A 15,618-nucleotide genomic window follows, 5' to 3' on the forward strand; every position below is an offset into this window, starting at 1 on the left:
ACTAGAAGTGTTGGATTCAGATGGGAGTTGTCGCCTATTTTGAACGAGCAAGCCAACAATCGAGTGGTTTTCCAGGCAAGATGACAAAGATCATGTATTGGATTTGCAAGGGTACCTCTCCACCAAAGCTCAGAAACACATGCAAAGCGTAGGCAATCCATGGGGAACCTATATTACATTAGTGTAGCGTTCCCTGATTATTGCATAGTAAGTACCTTTGTCCTCAGACTGTCATGGAAGCTATATCACCCTGCCGATACGGGTATCAACCACTGTAGGCTTTGATACTTCTGAAAACTCCAACGCTTGGGCTAATGTTAACCTACGATTCTTCCAGGCATCCTCTGCCCACTCCTTCATTCGCTCACCTTCTGCATTCCTATTCGACTGGATAAGCAACAGTTCAGCATACTCGCCTGCAAATTGGACAGGCAGCAACAAATTCAATATTAACCAAACGCAAGAACATGAGCACGGGGCACTGTAAGAGCCTCAATAATGCTGGCTACATTCACTGTTTGCGGTTACTAGGATTTGTCAGGACTCCAGGCTTACACTAACACTAACCAACGGTTACTGGCACTCTGCAATTCCAGGAAAGTTTTCATGGGAAAGATTAGAAAATATGTTTTCCCATGCTCCAGTTACTGAAACAAGGGTTTACGACGCGTTGCAATCCTACTAACTACTGTACTAACACAGACAGGTAGGCAGGTTTGGATTCACATTGTTAGGTTACATTACAAGATTTAGCACAAGGCACCCCATATCGTCTCATTCAAACAGGAGGCAAGGAAACAAGCAAAAAAAAAATTTAAAACTGTAAACCAGAAGCTAGAATGACCCAATAGAGGAAAAACTTAAACTGATTATGATATCAATTGGCAATCAATTGACATATATGATGTTGCATAAAGTAACTTGCTTTTCTAATGATACACTAGAAGTGCCTTTTGGTATAATGTTCCAGAGAAGATTAGGTAATAAAGATTCAAAGTATAACCTCTAGCAAGGGAAATGATATCTCTCCAATCAACCTGCCTTCTTGTGTCTGCAAAATATTAATACGAAACTTAATACCGCCCAAGGGATTAACAAGAAACAACACCATAGGAGATCATTGTTTTACCCTCAGAGTTGATGGCAGGTGCTTTCAATACTTCTAGAGCCTTCCTGTATAGCCCCTGCAATCAGCCAGCTGGTTAATAAACATCAAGTACGGGTCATTTGCAAGGAGAAAAGATTACTCAAACTCCACCAAGCAGTAATAAATATATAAATCAAATAAATATTATGAGAGCTGACTTGAGAAGAATAAAAATTGCCTCATCCTTAACTCATCATCAAAATTTAAGACCAAGGGAACATGAAGATCAAAATTTCTAAATTATGACACATAAAGCTGAAATAAGAATTATGATTTACTGACCTCCTGAACCATTATTGAACTAGAACCTTCAGATTTTGCTTTCAGTTTATACATTCTTGCTACACAAGTCAATACCATACCAACCTTTGGGTGATTTGAACCTGCATGGATAACAAGGTTACATAATAGTTAACTCGGAGGTCAAATGCTTCGATGCATTATTTTCTCATATTCATTAACAAGCTTTGCGTGACAAACCGAATTGTTCTTCAGCCTTCTGCAGTGCTCTTGTGAGATAGTCCTCTGCCTCATCAAACTTCCTGTAAAAGCACCGAGTGAATGCCGTCAATAGGATCCCTAACAGGGACAAGTTGCCGTCCTAAAGATAATTGCTTTGTAGTTCATCGAACAATATTGATGTTGGTTTCAAAATGGATATTTTCATAATAAGACCAACAAAGAACATGTCTTAGAAATCGAAGAAAAGAAGACCAGCCACAGAATGACTGTAGAGAAGAATCTGAATATTACCCAGATTGAGATAAAAGCTGGCCGTATGAGCAAGTGGCACCCAGAGAAACCTCCTCAGGAGCCATATTTCCAGCTGCTAACAGATTTCCAAATATATCTTCTCTGCTTGCTGCCTCAAGAACCTTTTCATACATTTGTGTTGCCAAAGGAAAATCCCCAGTACAGTGCAGATATTCACCATATGTAAAGACAGCATTTTCTGTAATGAACATCAATAAGGTCCATGTCTGCACTAGCCATACGGAAAGGAGCAAATGCTTTATATACAGCAATACCTGTTTGGTTATTGCCTACTGCAGCATAGCAGCTGTTGGGCCCACCAAAGAGCATCTGGGCTGATAAAGAGCAACTGTAAATCACTCTGGATAATATCCGACTCCTTATTTTCCAGCAGAGATATGCAGGAAGTCAAAATGAAAAATAACCTGAGTCTATCTCTCCATTTAGAAGAGCAGCAAGTCCTCTGATTGCATCAACCCGAAATTTCAGATGGTCCTGATCAGACCATTTGATTTCTTCTTCTTTGATTGACAAATCAACTGAATCATTCGGGGACATCGATGAGGAGACATCCTGTGTTAGGAAATACCATGATGCTAGCTTTATTTACGGCCACGAAAAGGATAAATATTTGCTCGCAGTGCCAAACCTGGCTTGCTTCCATGCGAATTCCCATTAGTGCTTCCCATGCAGCAACTACACATTTAAATAAAAATATTGCATCAGAAATGACATTCAAGAGCATGAACTGAATTAGTATCTCTCCCTCCCTCCCCCCTCTCTCGAACTGTTCTTTCACATTAGCTTCCTTAGTTTTGTAACAGTTCTGCTCCTTTTTGTCAAGTCAGTTGATGCCTTCTTTTCGACAAAAAGTAAATAAAGCACCATCAGATAATAAATGATAGTATTTCTGAGTATGTATAGTTATTTCTTTCCCTGTTTCTATCTGCTAAAATCACAAAATAAATGTGAGCCTTGAGAGCTCTTTGCTTTAAAAGTTTATCATTCCACATTCTGCCCCAATACACAATACTACCATTAATAAAAAAACAAGGACCTATAAAAGTAAAGCACCTCTGAAAGCTGCAGAAGGAGCGACTTGCTGGGTTGCTTTGAGCTTTTCCATTGCATCTTCGCGTCTTCCACTGTACAGAGAAAACAAGCATAATTTTACTCAAATCTACACAAGTGAGAAGGGCAGTTAAACGAAGGGAGTAAAAACTCGCTATGCTAAATGGGATAGTAGTATTGCCGTGAATAACAATGTCATTAGTCAGTTCTCATGTGCAAGCCAAATATGTTAAAACGTTTGTATGACATGCCCAGTTCATAACTTCATACACACTGTATCTGTGTATCATAATAATCCACACTATGTTCATGCACCAGCACAGCACAAGATGCCTAAACCAAACTAGAATGTACTCCCTCCGTTCCTAAATATAAGTCTTTTTAGACATTTCAAATGGACAACAACATACGGATGTATGTAGACATATTTTAGAATGTAGATTCGCTCATTTTGCTTTGTATGTAGTCACTTGTTGGAATCTCTAGAAAGACTTATATTTAGGAACGGAGGGAGTAGCAAGTAGGCAAACCATAAGGGAGGAGGCAATTTCACCCTCACAGAGTGTGCTATAGCTAGAACATTCCTAAATGCCGCGACAATACCAGACTGTAAAATTACCCAAACAGGAGGAGCATCCAAAATCTACTCAAAATGAAAGCACCAGACTCCAAAATCTAGACGTAATTGCAATGTTTCATACCTCCTGTATAGCAGCGTGGACATGGCGAGCATGAGCAAGCTCACGGCCTCGGCGGCGCCCTCGCCGCCGCCCTGCAGGTTCGACGCCCCCTGCTCCAGTATCCGCATCGCGTCCTCTGGCACACCAGCAGCAAAACAGCGGTTGAGTCCTCAAACCCTAAGCCCCAGTGGTACTACGGGGAGGCGAAGGGAGGGATGGAGGGAAGGATGGGGGACCTGACGAGCTCTGATGCCCGGCGCCGCCGAGGGCGTAGCGGACCATCTCCGCCGCCACCCGCTCCGGCTGCGTTTCGCCGACGGCGGCGTAGTGGCGCGCCAGCGGCGGCCGGGGCTTCGGGGCGGAGAGCGCCCTCGCGAGGGCCGACCGAATCGCGTTCATGGCTGCCACCTGCGCTGCTCCGGTGGTGGAAGCGGCGGGGGAGAAGGGTCTAGACTCTAGAGCAGTCGAAAGGGAGAGCAGAGGCGACGTGTCCGGCTCGATGCAAGCATAAACCCGGCGGAAGTCGTTAGCGATGGAGGGAGGCGACACGAGTCGGGCCTTCGTGGCATGTGTACGCGTAATAGTTGCCAACGGGCTGGCCCGGGCACGCACCTAAACGGACCTGTTCCAGCATGGTGTCAAACCCAAGTGTTCTGACGAACTAAATTCAGAAGTTGCTAAAAAAACTAAATTCAGAAATTCTCAACTAAAAAAAAACTAAATTCAGGATTTCAGACTTAACTCAGAATATCTTAGCACTTTCAGAGGAATGATTTGAGAGTACAAGCTTGTTACAAGGAGAACTAGCCAATCAGGAACACTGGCGACGGAGGGGGAAACCCTAGAAATTGAGAGATGGCTCTCCCAGCCCGAGAGGGTTGGCTTTATAGCCTTACAATTCGAGAAAGAAAACACAAGAAAAGAAATGGAGTGGTTGAACTACTGTAGACTTTGTCGGAAAGGTGAACAACGATAAGAGCGCTAGCGTGAGCCGTTCAATACTCGATCAGCGGATGCTTCTTTATCTTAGCTTACGAGCGGTACGAGGGAAGGAGACGCGTTCGATGGCAGATGGACGGCGATGGAGTCTTCCCACGCTCATCTCTTCATTCAAACTTAACTGAATATAAACTACAGCAGCAACATCTTCAGATAGAGTGTCGTTGGGTCGTGACAACTCCCCCATCAAGAACAAACATGTCCTCGAGGTTTTGAATTGAGGAAAAACTTTCTGAATAAATATTGCAGCTTACCAAGTGGCTTCCTCGGGTGGTAAGTGTTGGGGATCGTTGCAGAAATTAAAAAAATTCTACGCATCACCAAGATCAATCTATGGAGAAACTAGCAACGAGAGAGAGGGGAGTGTACCTTGAAGATCGCAAAACGGAAGCGTTATAAGAACGCGGATGAAGAAGTCATACACGAAGCGATTCAGATCGCGGCTAAATCCGATCTAAGCACCGAACAACGGTGCCTCCGCGTTCAACCCACGTGCAGCCCGGTGACGTCTCCCGTGCCTTGATCCAGCAAGGGGAGAGGGAGAGGTTGGGGAAGACTCCGTCCAGCAGCAGCACGACGGCGTGGTGGTGGTGGTGGAGGAGCGTGGCACTCAAGCAGGGCTTCGCCAAGCACTGCGAGAGACGAGGAGGGAGAGGGGTAGGGTTGCCCCAAGAGAGAGGGAGACTCGTGTCTCTGGCAGCCCCAAAAACCCCACTATATATAGGGGAGGCCAGTGGTAGCGCCCCCATCTAGGGTTCCCCCCTAGGGGTGGCGGCCAGCCCTAGATGCATCTAGGGGGCGGCCATAGGGGGAGAGAAGGGGGCGCACCCTAGGTGGGCCTTAGGCCCATCTGAGCCTACGGTTTCCCCCTTCTCCCCTTCCCTGCGCACCAGCCCACCTAGGGGCTGGTCCCTTCCCATACTTGGCCCATGCAGGCCTCCGGGGCTGGCGGCCCCTCCCGGTGGACCCCCGAACCCTTTCGGTGGTCCCGTACGTTACCGATAACGCCCCGAACACTTGCGGTGTCCAAAACGGGACTTCCCATATATAAATCTTTACCTCCGGACCATTCCGGAACTCCTCGTGACGTCCGGGATCTCATCCGGGAACTCCGAACAACATTCGGTAACCACGTACTTCTATTCCTATAACCCTAGCGTCACCGAACCTTAAGTGTGTAGACCCTACGGGTTCGGGAACCATGCAGACATGACCGAGACATCTCTCCGGTCAATAACCAAACAGCGATCTGTATACCCATGTTGGCTCCCACATGTTCCACGATGATCTCATCAAATGAACTACGATGTCAAGGATTCAATCAATCATGTATATGATTCCCTTTGTCTACCGGTATAGCACTTGCCCGAGATTCGATCGTCGGTATACCGATACCTTGTTCAATCTCTACGGCAAGTCTCTTTACTCGTTCCGTAACAACATCATCCCGTGACCAACCCCTTAGTCACATTGAGCTCATTACGATGATGTCTTACCGAGTGGGCCCAGAGATACCTCTCCGTCATACGGAGTGACAAATCCCAGTCTCGATTTGTGCCAACCCAACAGATACTTTCGGAGATACCCGTAGTGCACCTTTATAGCCACCCAGTTACGTTGTGACGTTTGGCACACCCAAAGCATTCCTACGGTATCCGGGAGTTGCACAATCTCATGGTCTAAGGAAAAGATACTTGACATTAGAAAAGCTTTAGCAGACGAACTACACGATCTTGTGCTATGCTTAGGATTGGGTCTTGTCCATCACATCATTCTCCTAATGATGTGATCCCATTATCAATGACATCCAATGCCCATGGCTTAGGAAACCGTAACCATCTATTGATCACGAGCTAGTCAACTAGAGGCTTACTAGGGACATGTTGGTGTCTGTTATTCACACATGTATTACGATTTCCGGATAACACAATTATAGCATGAATAATAGACAATTATCATGAACAAGGAAATATAAAAATAACTATTTTATTATTGCCTCTAGGGCATATTTCCAACAGTCTCCCACTTGCACTAGAGTCAATAATCTAGTTACATTGTGATGAATCGAACACCATAGAGTTCTGGTGTTGATCATGTTTTGCTCGTGGAAGAGGTTTAGTCAACGGATCTGCGACATTCAGGTCCGTATGCACTTTACAAATATCTATGTCTCCATTTTGAACATTTTCACGAATGGAGTTGAAGGCGACGCTTGATATGCCTGGTCTTCTTGTGAAACCTGGGCTCCTTGGCAATGCAATGGCTCCAGTGTTGTCACAGAAGAGAGTCATCGGGCCCGAGCAATTGGGAATAACTCCTAGGTCGGTAATGAACTCCTTCATCCAGATTGCTTCATGTGATGCCTCCGAGGCTGCCATGTACTCCGCTTCACATGTAGATCCCGCCACGACGCTTTGCTTGCAACTGCACCAGATGACTGCCCCACCATTCAAAATATACACGTATCCGGTTTGTGACTTGTAGTCATCCAGATCTGTGTCGAAGCTAGCATCGACGTAACCCTTTACGATGAGCTCTCCGTCACCTCCATAAACGAGAAACATGTCCTTAGTCCTTTTCAGGTACTGATACGTCCATTTTGCATCATGCTTTTATATCGATATTTATTGCATTATGGATTGTTATTTCACTTTATCTCACAATACTTATTATTCTCTCTTATTTTACAAGGTTTACATAAGGAGGGAGAATGCCGGCAGCTGGAATTCTGGGCTGGAAAAGGAGCAAATATTAGAGACCTATTATGCACAACTCCAAAAGTCCTGAAACTACACAGAACGTCTTAAAAGAAATAAAGAAAAATCCACGCCAAAGATGAAGGCTAGGGGGACCACACCCTTCTCACGAGGGTGGCCCCCCCTAGGGCGTGCCCCCCTACCTCGTGGGCCCCCTGGTGGCTCTCCGATGCCCACCTTCTCCTATATGAGGTCTTTCGATGAGAAAACAATGAAGAGGAACTTTTTGGGACGAGACTCCACCGCCACGAGGCGGAACCTTGGCGGATACAATCTAGAGCTCTGGCAGAGTTGTTCTGCTGGGGATACTTCCCTCCGGGAGGGGGAAATCATCACCATCGTCATCACCAATGCTCCTCTCATCGGGAGAGGGAAATCTCCATCAACATCTTCACCAGCACCATCTCATCTCCAAACCCTAGTTCATCTCGTGTATCCAATTCTTGTCTCAAAGTCCGGGATTGGTGCTAGTAGGTTGCTAGTAGTGTTGATTACTCCTTGTAGTTGATGCTAGTTGGTTTAATTGGTGGAAGATCATATGTTCAGATCCTATATGCATATTATTACCCCTCTAATTTTGAACATGAATATGCTTTGTGAGTAATTACGTTCGTTCCTGAGGACAAGGGAGAAGTCTTGCTATGAGTAGTCATGTGAATTTGGTATTCGTTTGATATTTTGATAAGATGTATGTTGTCTAGCCTCTAGTGGTGTTATGTGAACGTCGACTACATAACACTTCACCCTTATTTGGGCCTAGAGGAAGGCATTGGGAAGTAATAAGTAGATGATGGGTTGCTAGAGTGACAGAAGCTTAAACCCTAGTTTATGCGTTGCTTCGTAAGGGGCTGATTTGGATCCATATGTTTCATGCTATGGTTAGGTTTACCTTAATACTTTTGTTGTAGTTGCAGATGCTTGCAATAGAGGTTAATCATAAGTGGGATGCTTGTTCAAGTAAGAACAGCACCCAAGCACCGGTCCACCCACATATCAAATTATCAAAGTATCGAACACGAATCATATGAACGTGATGAAAACTAGCTTGACAATATTCCCATGTGTCCTCGGGAGCGCTTTTCCTATTATAAGAGTTTGTTCCGGCTTGTCCTTTGCTACAAAAGGATTGGGCCACCTTGCTGCACTTTATTTACTTTTGTTACTTGTTGCTCGTTACAATTTATCCTATCACAAAACTATCTGTTACCACTTATTTCAGCACTTGCAGAGAATACCTTGCTGAAAACCACTTATCATTTCCTTCTGCTCCTCGTTGGGTTCGACACTCTTACTTGTCGAAAGGACTACGATAGATCCCCAATACTTGTGGGTCATCAGGTACTTCAGGATATTCTTGACCGCTGTCCAGTGTTCGATGTCGGGATTACTTTGGTACCATCCTACCAAACTTACGTCAAGGTTAACATCAGGTCTGGTACACAGCATGGCATACATGATAGACCCTATGGCCGAGGCATAGGGGGTGACACTCATCTTTTCTCTATCTTCTGCTATGGTCGGGCATTGAGCCGTGCTCAATCTCACACCTTGCAATACAGTCAAGAACCCCTTCTTGGACTGATCCACATTGAACTTTTTCAATATCTTGTCAAGTTACGTGCTTTATGAAAGACCAATGAGGCGTCTCGATCTATCTCTATAGATCTTGATGCCTAATATATAAGCAGCTTCTCCAAGGTCCTTCATTGAAAAACACTTATTCAAGTAGGCCTTTATGCTTTCCAAGAGTTCTATATCATTTCCCATCAATAGTATGTCATCCACATATAATATGAGAAATGCCACAGAGCTCCCACTCACTTTCTTGTAAACACAAGCTTCTCCATAAATGTGTGTAAACCCAAACGCTTTGATCATCTCATCAAAGCGAATGTTCCAACTCCGAGATGCTTGCACCAGCCCATAGATTGAGCGTTGGAGCTTGCATACCTTGTCAGCATTCTTAGGATCGACAAAACCTTCCGGCTGCATCATATAATTATTCCTTTTAAGGAAACATTAAGGAATGCTCGTTTTGACGTCCATTTGCCATATCTCATAATCATAGAATGCGGCAATTGCTAACATGATTCGGACGGACTTCAGCTTCGCTACGGGTGAGAAAGTCTCATCGTAGTCAACCCCTTGAACTTGTCGATAACCCTTAGCGACAAGCCGAGCCTTATAGATGGTCACATTACCATCCGCGTCTGTCTTCTTCTTAAAGATCCATTTATTTTCTATGGCTCGCCGATCATCGGGCAAGTCAGTCAAAGTCCATACTTCATTTCATACATGGATCCTATCTCGGATTTCATGGCTTCCAGCCATTTGTTGGAATCTAGGCCCGCCATCGCTCTTCATAGTTCGAAGGTTCACCATTGTCTAACAACATGATTCAGGACAGGGTTGCCGTACCACTCTGGTGCGGAACGTGTCCTTGTGGACCTACGAAGTTCAGTAGCAACTTGATCTGAAGTTTCATGATCATCATCATTAACTTCCTCTCTAGTCGGTGCAGGCACCATCAGGAACATTTTCTTGAGTTGCGCCACTTTCCGGTTCAAGAGTAATACTCATCAAGTTCTACTTTCCTCCCACTTACTTCTTTCGAGAGAAACTCTTTCTCTAGAAAGGATCCATTCTTGGCAACAAAGATCTTGCCTTCGGATCTGAGGTAGAAGGTATACCCAATAGTTTCCTTAGGGTATCCTATGAAGACGCATTTTTCCTGACTTGGGTTCGAGCTTTTCAGGTTGAAGTTTCTTGACATAAGCATCGCATCCCCAAACTTTCAGAAACGACAGCTTAGGTTTCTTCCCAAACCATAATTCATACGGTGTCGTCTCAACGGATTTCGACGGAGCCCTATTTAAAGTGAATGCGGCAGTCTCTAAAGCATAACCCCAAAATGATAGCGGTAGATCGGTAAGAGACATCATAGATCGCACCATATCCAATAGAGTGCGATTACGACGTTCGGACACACCATTACACTGAGGTGTTCCAAGCGGCGTGAGTTGTGAAAAATTCCACATTTCCTTAAGTGCGTGCCAAATTCGTGACTCAAATATTCTCCCCCGCGATCTGATCGCAAGAACTTTATTTTCCTGTCATGTTGATTCTCTACCTCATTATGAAATTCCTTGAACTTTTCAAAGGTCTCAGACTTGTGTTTCATTAAGTAGACATACCCATATCTACTCAAGTCATCAGTGAGGGTGAGAACATAACGATAGCCACCGCGAGCCTCAACACTCATTGGACCGCACACATCAGTATGTATGATTTCCAATAAGTTGGTTGCTCGCTCCATTGTTCCGGAGACGGAGTCTTGGTCATTTTTCCCATGAGGCATGGTTCGCACGTGTCAAATGATTCATAATCAAGAAGACTCCAAAAGTCCATCTGCATAGGAGTTCTTCATGCGTTGAGACCAAGGCGGCAGTGCCACAAGTATGTGGGACTATCATTATCAACCTTACACTTCTTGGTATTCACACTATGAATATGTGTAACATCACGTTCGAGATTAAACAAGAATAAACCATTGACCAGCGGGGCATGACCATAAAACATATCTCTCATATAAATGGAACAACCATTATTCTCAGATTTAAATGAGTAGCCATCTCGCATTAAACGAGATCCAGATACAATGTTCATGCTCAAAGCTGGTACTAAATAACAATTATTGAGGTTTAAAACTAATCCCGTAGGTAAATGTAGAGGTAGCGTGCCGACGGCGATCACATCGACCTTGGAACCATTCCCGACGCACATCGTCACCTCGTCCTTCGCCAGTCTCCGCTTATTCCGCAGCTCCTGTTTTGAGTTACAAATATGAGCAACCGCACCGGTATCAAATACCCAGGAGCTACTACGAGCGCTGGTTAGGTACACATCAATAACATGTATATCACATATACCTTTGGTATTGCCGGCCTTCTTATCCGCTAAGTACTTGGGGCAGTTCCGCTTCCAGTGACCGTTTCCCTTGCAATAAAAGCACTCAGTCTCAGGCTTGGGTCCATTCTTTGGCTTCTTCCCGACAGCTTGCTTACCGGGCGCGGCAACTCCCTTGCCGTCCTTCTTGAAGTTCTTTTACCCTTGCCTTTCTTGAACTTAGTGGTTTTATTCACCATCAACACTTGATGTTCCTTTTTGATCTCCACCTCCGCTGATTTCAGCATTGAATATACTCAGGAATGGTCTTTTCCATCCCCTGCATATTGAAGTTCATCACAAAGCTCTTGTAGCTAGGTGGAAGCGACTGGAGGATTCTGTCAACGACCGCGCCATCCGGGATATTGACTCCCAGCTAAGACAAGCGGTTGTGCAACCCAGACATTTTGAGTATGTGCTCGCTGACAGAACTGTTCTCCTCCATCTTACAACTGTAGAACTTGTCGGAGACTTCATATCTCTCGACTCGGGCATGAGCTTGGAAAACCATTTTCAGCTCATGGAACATCTCACATGCTCCGTGCTGCTCAAAACGCTTTTGGAGCCCCGGTTCTAAGCTGTAAAGCATGCCGCACTAAACCAGGGAGTAATCATCACTACGCGACTGCCAGGCATTCATAACGTCTTGAGTTGCTGGGAAAATGGGCGCTTCACCTAGCGGTGCTTCAAGGACATATGCTTTCTGCTACCTCTTGAGCACTGCGTTGGATTTCCTTGAAGAGGAAAGGATGATGCAGCAAAGTAGCGTAAGTATTTCCCTCAGTTTTTTAGAACCAAGGTATCAATCCAGTAGGAGGCTACGCACGAGTCCCTCGTACCTGCACAAAACAAATAACTCCTCGCAACCAACGCGATAAGGGGTTGTCAATCCCTTCACGGTCACTTACGAGAGTGAGATCAGATAGATATGATAAGATAATTTTTTTTGGTATTTTTATGATAAAGATGCAAAGTAAAATAAAAGCAAAGTAAAAAGCAAAAGGAAATAACTAAGTATTGGAAGATTAATATGATGAAGATAGACCCGGGGCCATAGGTTTCACTAGTGGCTTCTCTCGAGAGCATAAGTATTCTACGGTGGGTGAACGAATTACTGTTGAGCAATTGACAGAATTGAGCATAGTTATGAGAATATCTAGGTATGATCATGTATATAGGCATCACGTCCGAGACAAGTAGACCGACTCCTGCCTGCATCTACTACTATTACTCCACTCATCGACCGCTATCCAGCATGCATCTAGAGTATTAAGTTAAAAATAGAGTAACGCCTTAAGCAAGATGACATGATGTAGAGGGATAGACTCATGCAATATGAAGAAAACCCCATCTTGTTATCCTCGATGGCAACAATACAATACGTGCCTTGCTGCCCCTTACTGTCACTGGGAAAGGACACCGCAAGATTGAACCCAAAGCTAAGCACTTCTCCCATTGCAAGAAAGATCAATCTAGTAGGCCAAACCAAACTGATAATTCGAAGAGACTTGCAAAGATAACCAATCATACATAAAAGAATTCAGAGAAGATTCAAATATTATTCATAGATAGACTTGATCATAAACCCACAATTCATCGGTCTCAACAAACACACCGCAAAAAGAAGATTACATTGAATAGTTCTCCACAAGAGAGGAGAACATTGTATTGAGATCCAAAAAGAGAGAAGAAGCCATCTAGCTACTAACTATGGACCGTAGGTCTGAGGTAAACTACTCACACTTCATCAGAGAGGGGCTATGGTGTTGATGTAGAAGCCCTCCGTGATCGATGCCCCCTCCGGCGGAGCTCCGGAGCAGGCCCCAAGATGGGATCTCGTGGATACAGAAAGTTGCGGCGGTGGAATTAGGGTTTTGGCTCCATTCTGATCGTTTGGGGGTACGTGGATATATATAGGAGGAAGGAGTACGTCGGTGGAGCAACAGGGGGCCCACGAGGGTGGAGGGCGCGCCTGGTGGGGGTGGGCGCGCCCCCCTACCTCGTGGCCTCTGTTTCCTTTCTTGACGTAGGGTCCAAGTCCCCCTGGTCTTGTTTGTTGAGAAAATCACGTTCCCGAAGGTTTCATTCCTGTTTGGACTCCGTTTGATATTCCTTTTCCTCGAAATCCTAAAACAGGCAAAAACAGCAATTCTGGGCTGGGCCTTCGGTGAATAGGTTAGTCCCAAAAATAATATAAAAGTGGATAATAAAGCCCAATAATGTCCAAAACAGTAGATAATATAGCATGGAGCAATCAAAAATTATAGATACGTTGGAGACGTATCAAGCATCCCCAAGCTTAATTCATGCTCGTCCTCGAGTAGGTAAATGATAAAAAAAGAATTTTTGATGCGGAGTGCTACTTGGCATAATTTTAATGTAATTCTTCTTAATTGTGGTATGAATATTCAGATCCGAAAGATTCAAGACAAAAGTTCATATTGACATAAAAATGATAATACTTGAAGCATACTAACAAAGCAATTATGTCTTTCTCAAAAAATAACATGGCCAAAGAAAGTTATCCCTACAAAATCATATAGTCTGGCTATGCTCTATCTTCACCAACACAAATATTTAATCATGCACAACCCCGATGACAAGCCAAGCAATTGTTTCATACTTTTGACATTCTCAAACTTTTTCAATCTTCACGCAATACATGAGCGTGAGCCATGGATATAGCACTATATGTGGAATAGAGTGGTGGTTGTGGAGAAGACAAAAAAGGGAAGATAGTCTCACATCAACTAGGCGTATCAACGGGCTATGGAGATGCCCATCAATAGATATCAATGTGAGTGAGTAGGATTGCCATGCAACGGATGCACTAGAGCTATAAGTATATGAAAGCTCAAAAAGAAACTAAGTGGGTGTGCATCCAACTTGCTTGCTCATGAAGACCTAGGGCAATTTGAGGAAGCCCATCATTGGAATATACAAGCCAAGTTCTATAATGAAAGATTCCCACTAGTATATGAAAGTGATAACATGAGAGACTCTCTACTATGAAGATCATGGTGCTACTTTGAAGCACAAGTGTGGTAAAAGGATAGTAACATTGTCCCTTCTCTCTTTTTCTCTCTTATTTTTTGGGCCTTCTCTTTTTTATGGCCTCTTTTTTTATTTGGGCTTCTTTGGCCTCTTTTATTTTTCGTCTGGAGTCTCATCCCGACTTGTGGGGGAATCATAGTCTCCATCATCCTTTCCTCACTGGGACAATGCTCTAATAATGATGATCATCACACTTTTATTTTTCTTACAACTCAACAATTACAACTCGATAACGGAACGGTGGAAAGTTGCATGGCAATATATCTCGGAATGGCTATGGAAATGCCATAATAGGTAGGTATGGTGGCTGTTTTGAGGAAGGTATAGTGGGTGGGTGATACCGGCGAAAGGTGCGCAGGTATTAGAGAGGTTAGCAAAGGTGGAAGGGTGAGAGTGTGTAAAATCCATGGACTCAACATTAGTCATAAAGAACTCATATACTTATTGCAAAAATCTACAAGTTATCAAAGCAAAGTATTACGCGCATGCTCCTAGGGGGATAGATTGGTAGGAAAAGACCATCGCTCGTCCCCGACCGCCACTCATAAGGAAGACAATCAAAAAATAAATCATGCTCCGACTTCATCACATAACGGTTCACCATACGTGCATGCTACGGGAATCACAAACTTAACACAAGTATTTCTCAAATTCACAACTACTCAACTAGCATAACTTTAATATCACCATCTTCATATCTCAAAACAATTATCAAGTATCAAACTTCTCATAGCATTCAACACACTCATAAGGAAGTTCTTTTATTATTCTTGAATACCAAGCATATTTGGATTATTTAAGTAAATTACCATGCTATTTAAGACTCTCAAAATAATCTAAGTGAAGCATGAGAGATCAATAGTTTCTATAAAACAAATCCACCACCGTGCTCTAAAAGATATAAGTGAAGTACTAGAGCAAAATTATATAACTCAAAAGATATAAGCGAAGCACATAGAGTATTCTAAAAAATTCCAAATCATGTATGGCTCTCTCAAAAGGTGTGTACAGAAAGGATGATTGTGGTAAACTAACAAGCAAAGACTCAAATAATACAAGATGCTCCAAGCAAAACACATATCATGTGGCGAATAAAAATATAGCTCCAAGTAAAGTTACCGATAGAAGTAGACGAAAGAGGGGATGCCTTCCGGGGCATCCCCAAGCTTTGCTTTTAGGTGTCCTTAGATTATCTTGGGGGTGCCATGGGCAT

At 43.8% G+C, this 15,618-nt stretch overlaps 1 protein-coding gene across 1 annotated transcript; it reads right to left on the reverse strand.

Annotated features, from left to right (window-relative positions):
* Positions 1–81: 81 nt before the first annotated feature.
* On the reverse strand, positions 82–4,196 carry LOC125520540. The gene is made up of 12 exons (XM_048685496.1): positions 3,888–4,196; positions 3,673–3,787; positions 2,975–3,045; positions 2,550–2,596; positions 2,326–2,473; positions 2,176–2,235; positions 1,901–2,099; positions 1,628–1,689; positions 1,430–1,530; positions 1,130–1,184; positions 1,004–1,051; positions 82–416 (listed from the first exon to the last, which is right to left on the reverse strand). Exons 1-12 carry the CDS (start codon positions 4,048–4,050, stop codon positions 241–243), a joined length of 1,245 nt encoding a protein of 414 aa, XP_048541453.1. The 5' UTR covers positions 4,051–4,196; the 3' UTR covers positions 82–240.
* Positions 4,197–15,618: the final 11,422 nt, after the last annotated feature.

The sequence above is a fragment of the Triticum urartu genome, chromosome 1, assembly GCF_003073215.2.
Source record: "Triticum urartu cultivar G1812 chromosome 1, Tu2.1, whole genome shotgun sequence".
Lineage (NCBI taxonomy): Eukaryota > Viridiplantae > Streptophyta > Magnoliopsida > Poales > Poaceae > Triticum > Triticum urartu.

Bases quoted from the DNA above. Each gene is read 5' to 3' on its own strand.
- LOC125520540 (XM_048685496.1), bottom strand. From the start codon at position 4,050: ATGAACGCGATTCGGTCGGCCCTCGCGAGGGCGCTCTCCGCCCCGAAG. The intron at 1,531-1,627 runs GTTTGTCACGCA...TTATCCATGCAG, and splicing joins GAAGGCTGAAGAACAATTCG to GTTCAAATCACCCAAAGGTT. The intron at 1,052-1,129 runs GTAAAACAATGA...AATATTTTGCAG, and splicing joins ACCTGCCATCAACTCTGAGG to ACACAAGAAGGCAGGTTGAT.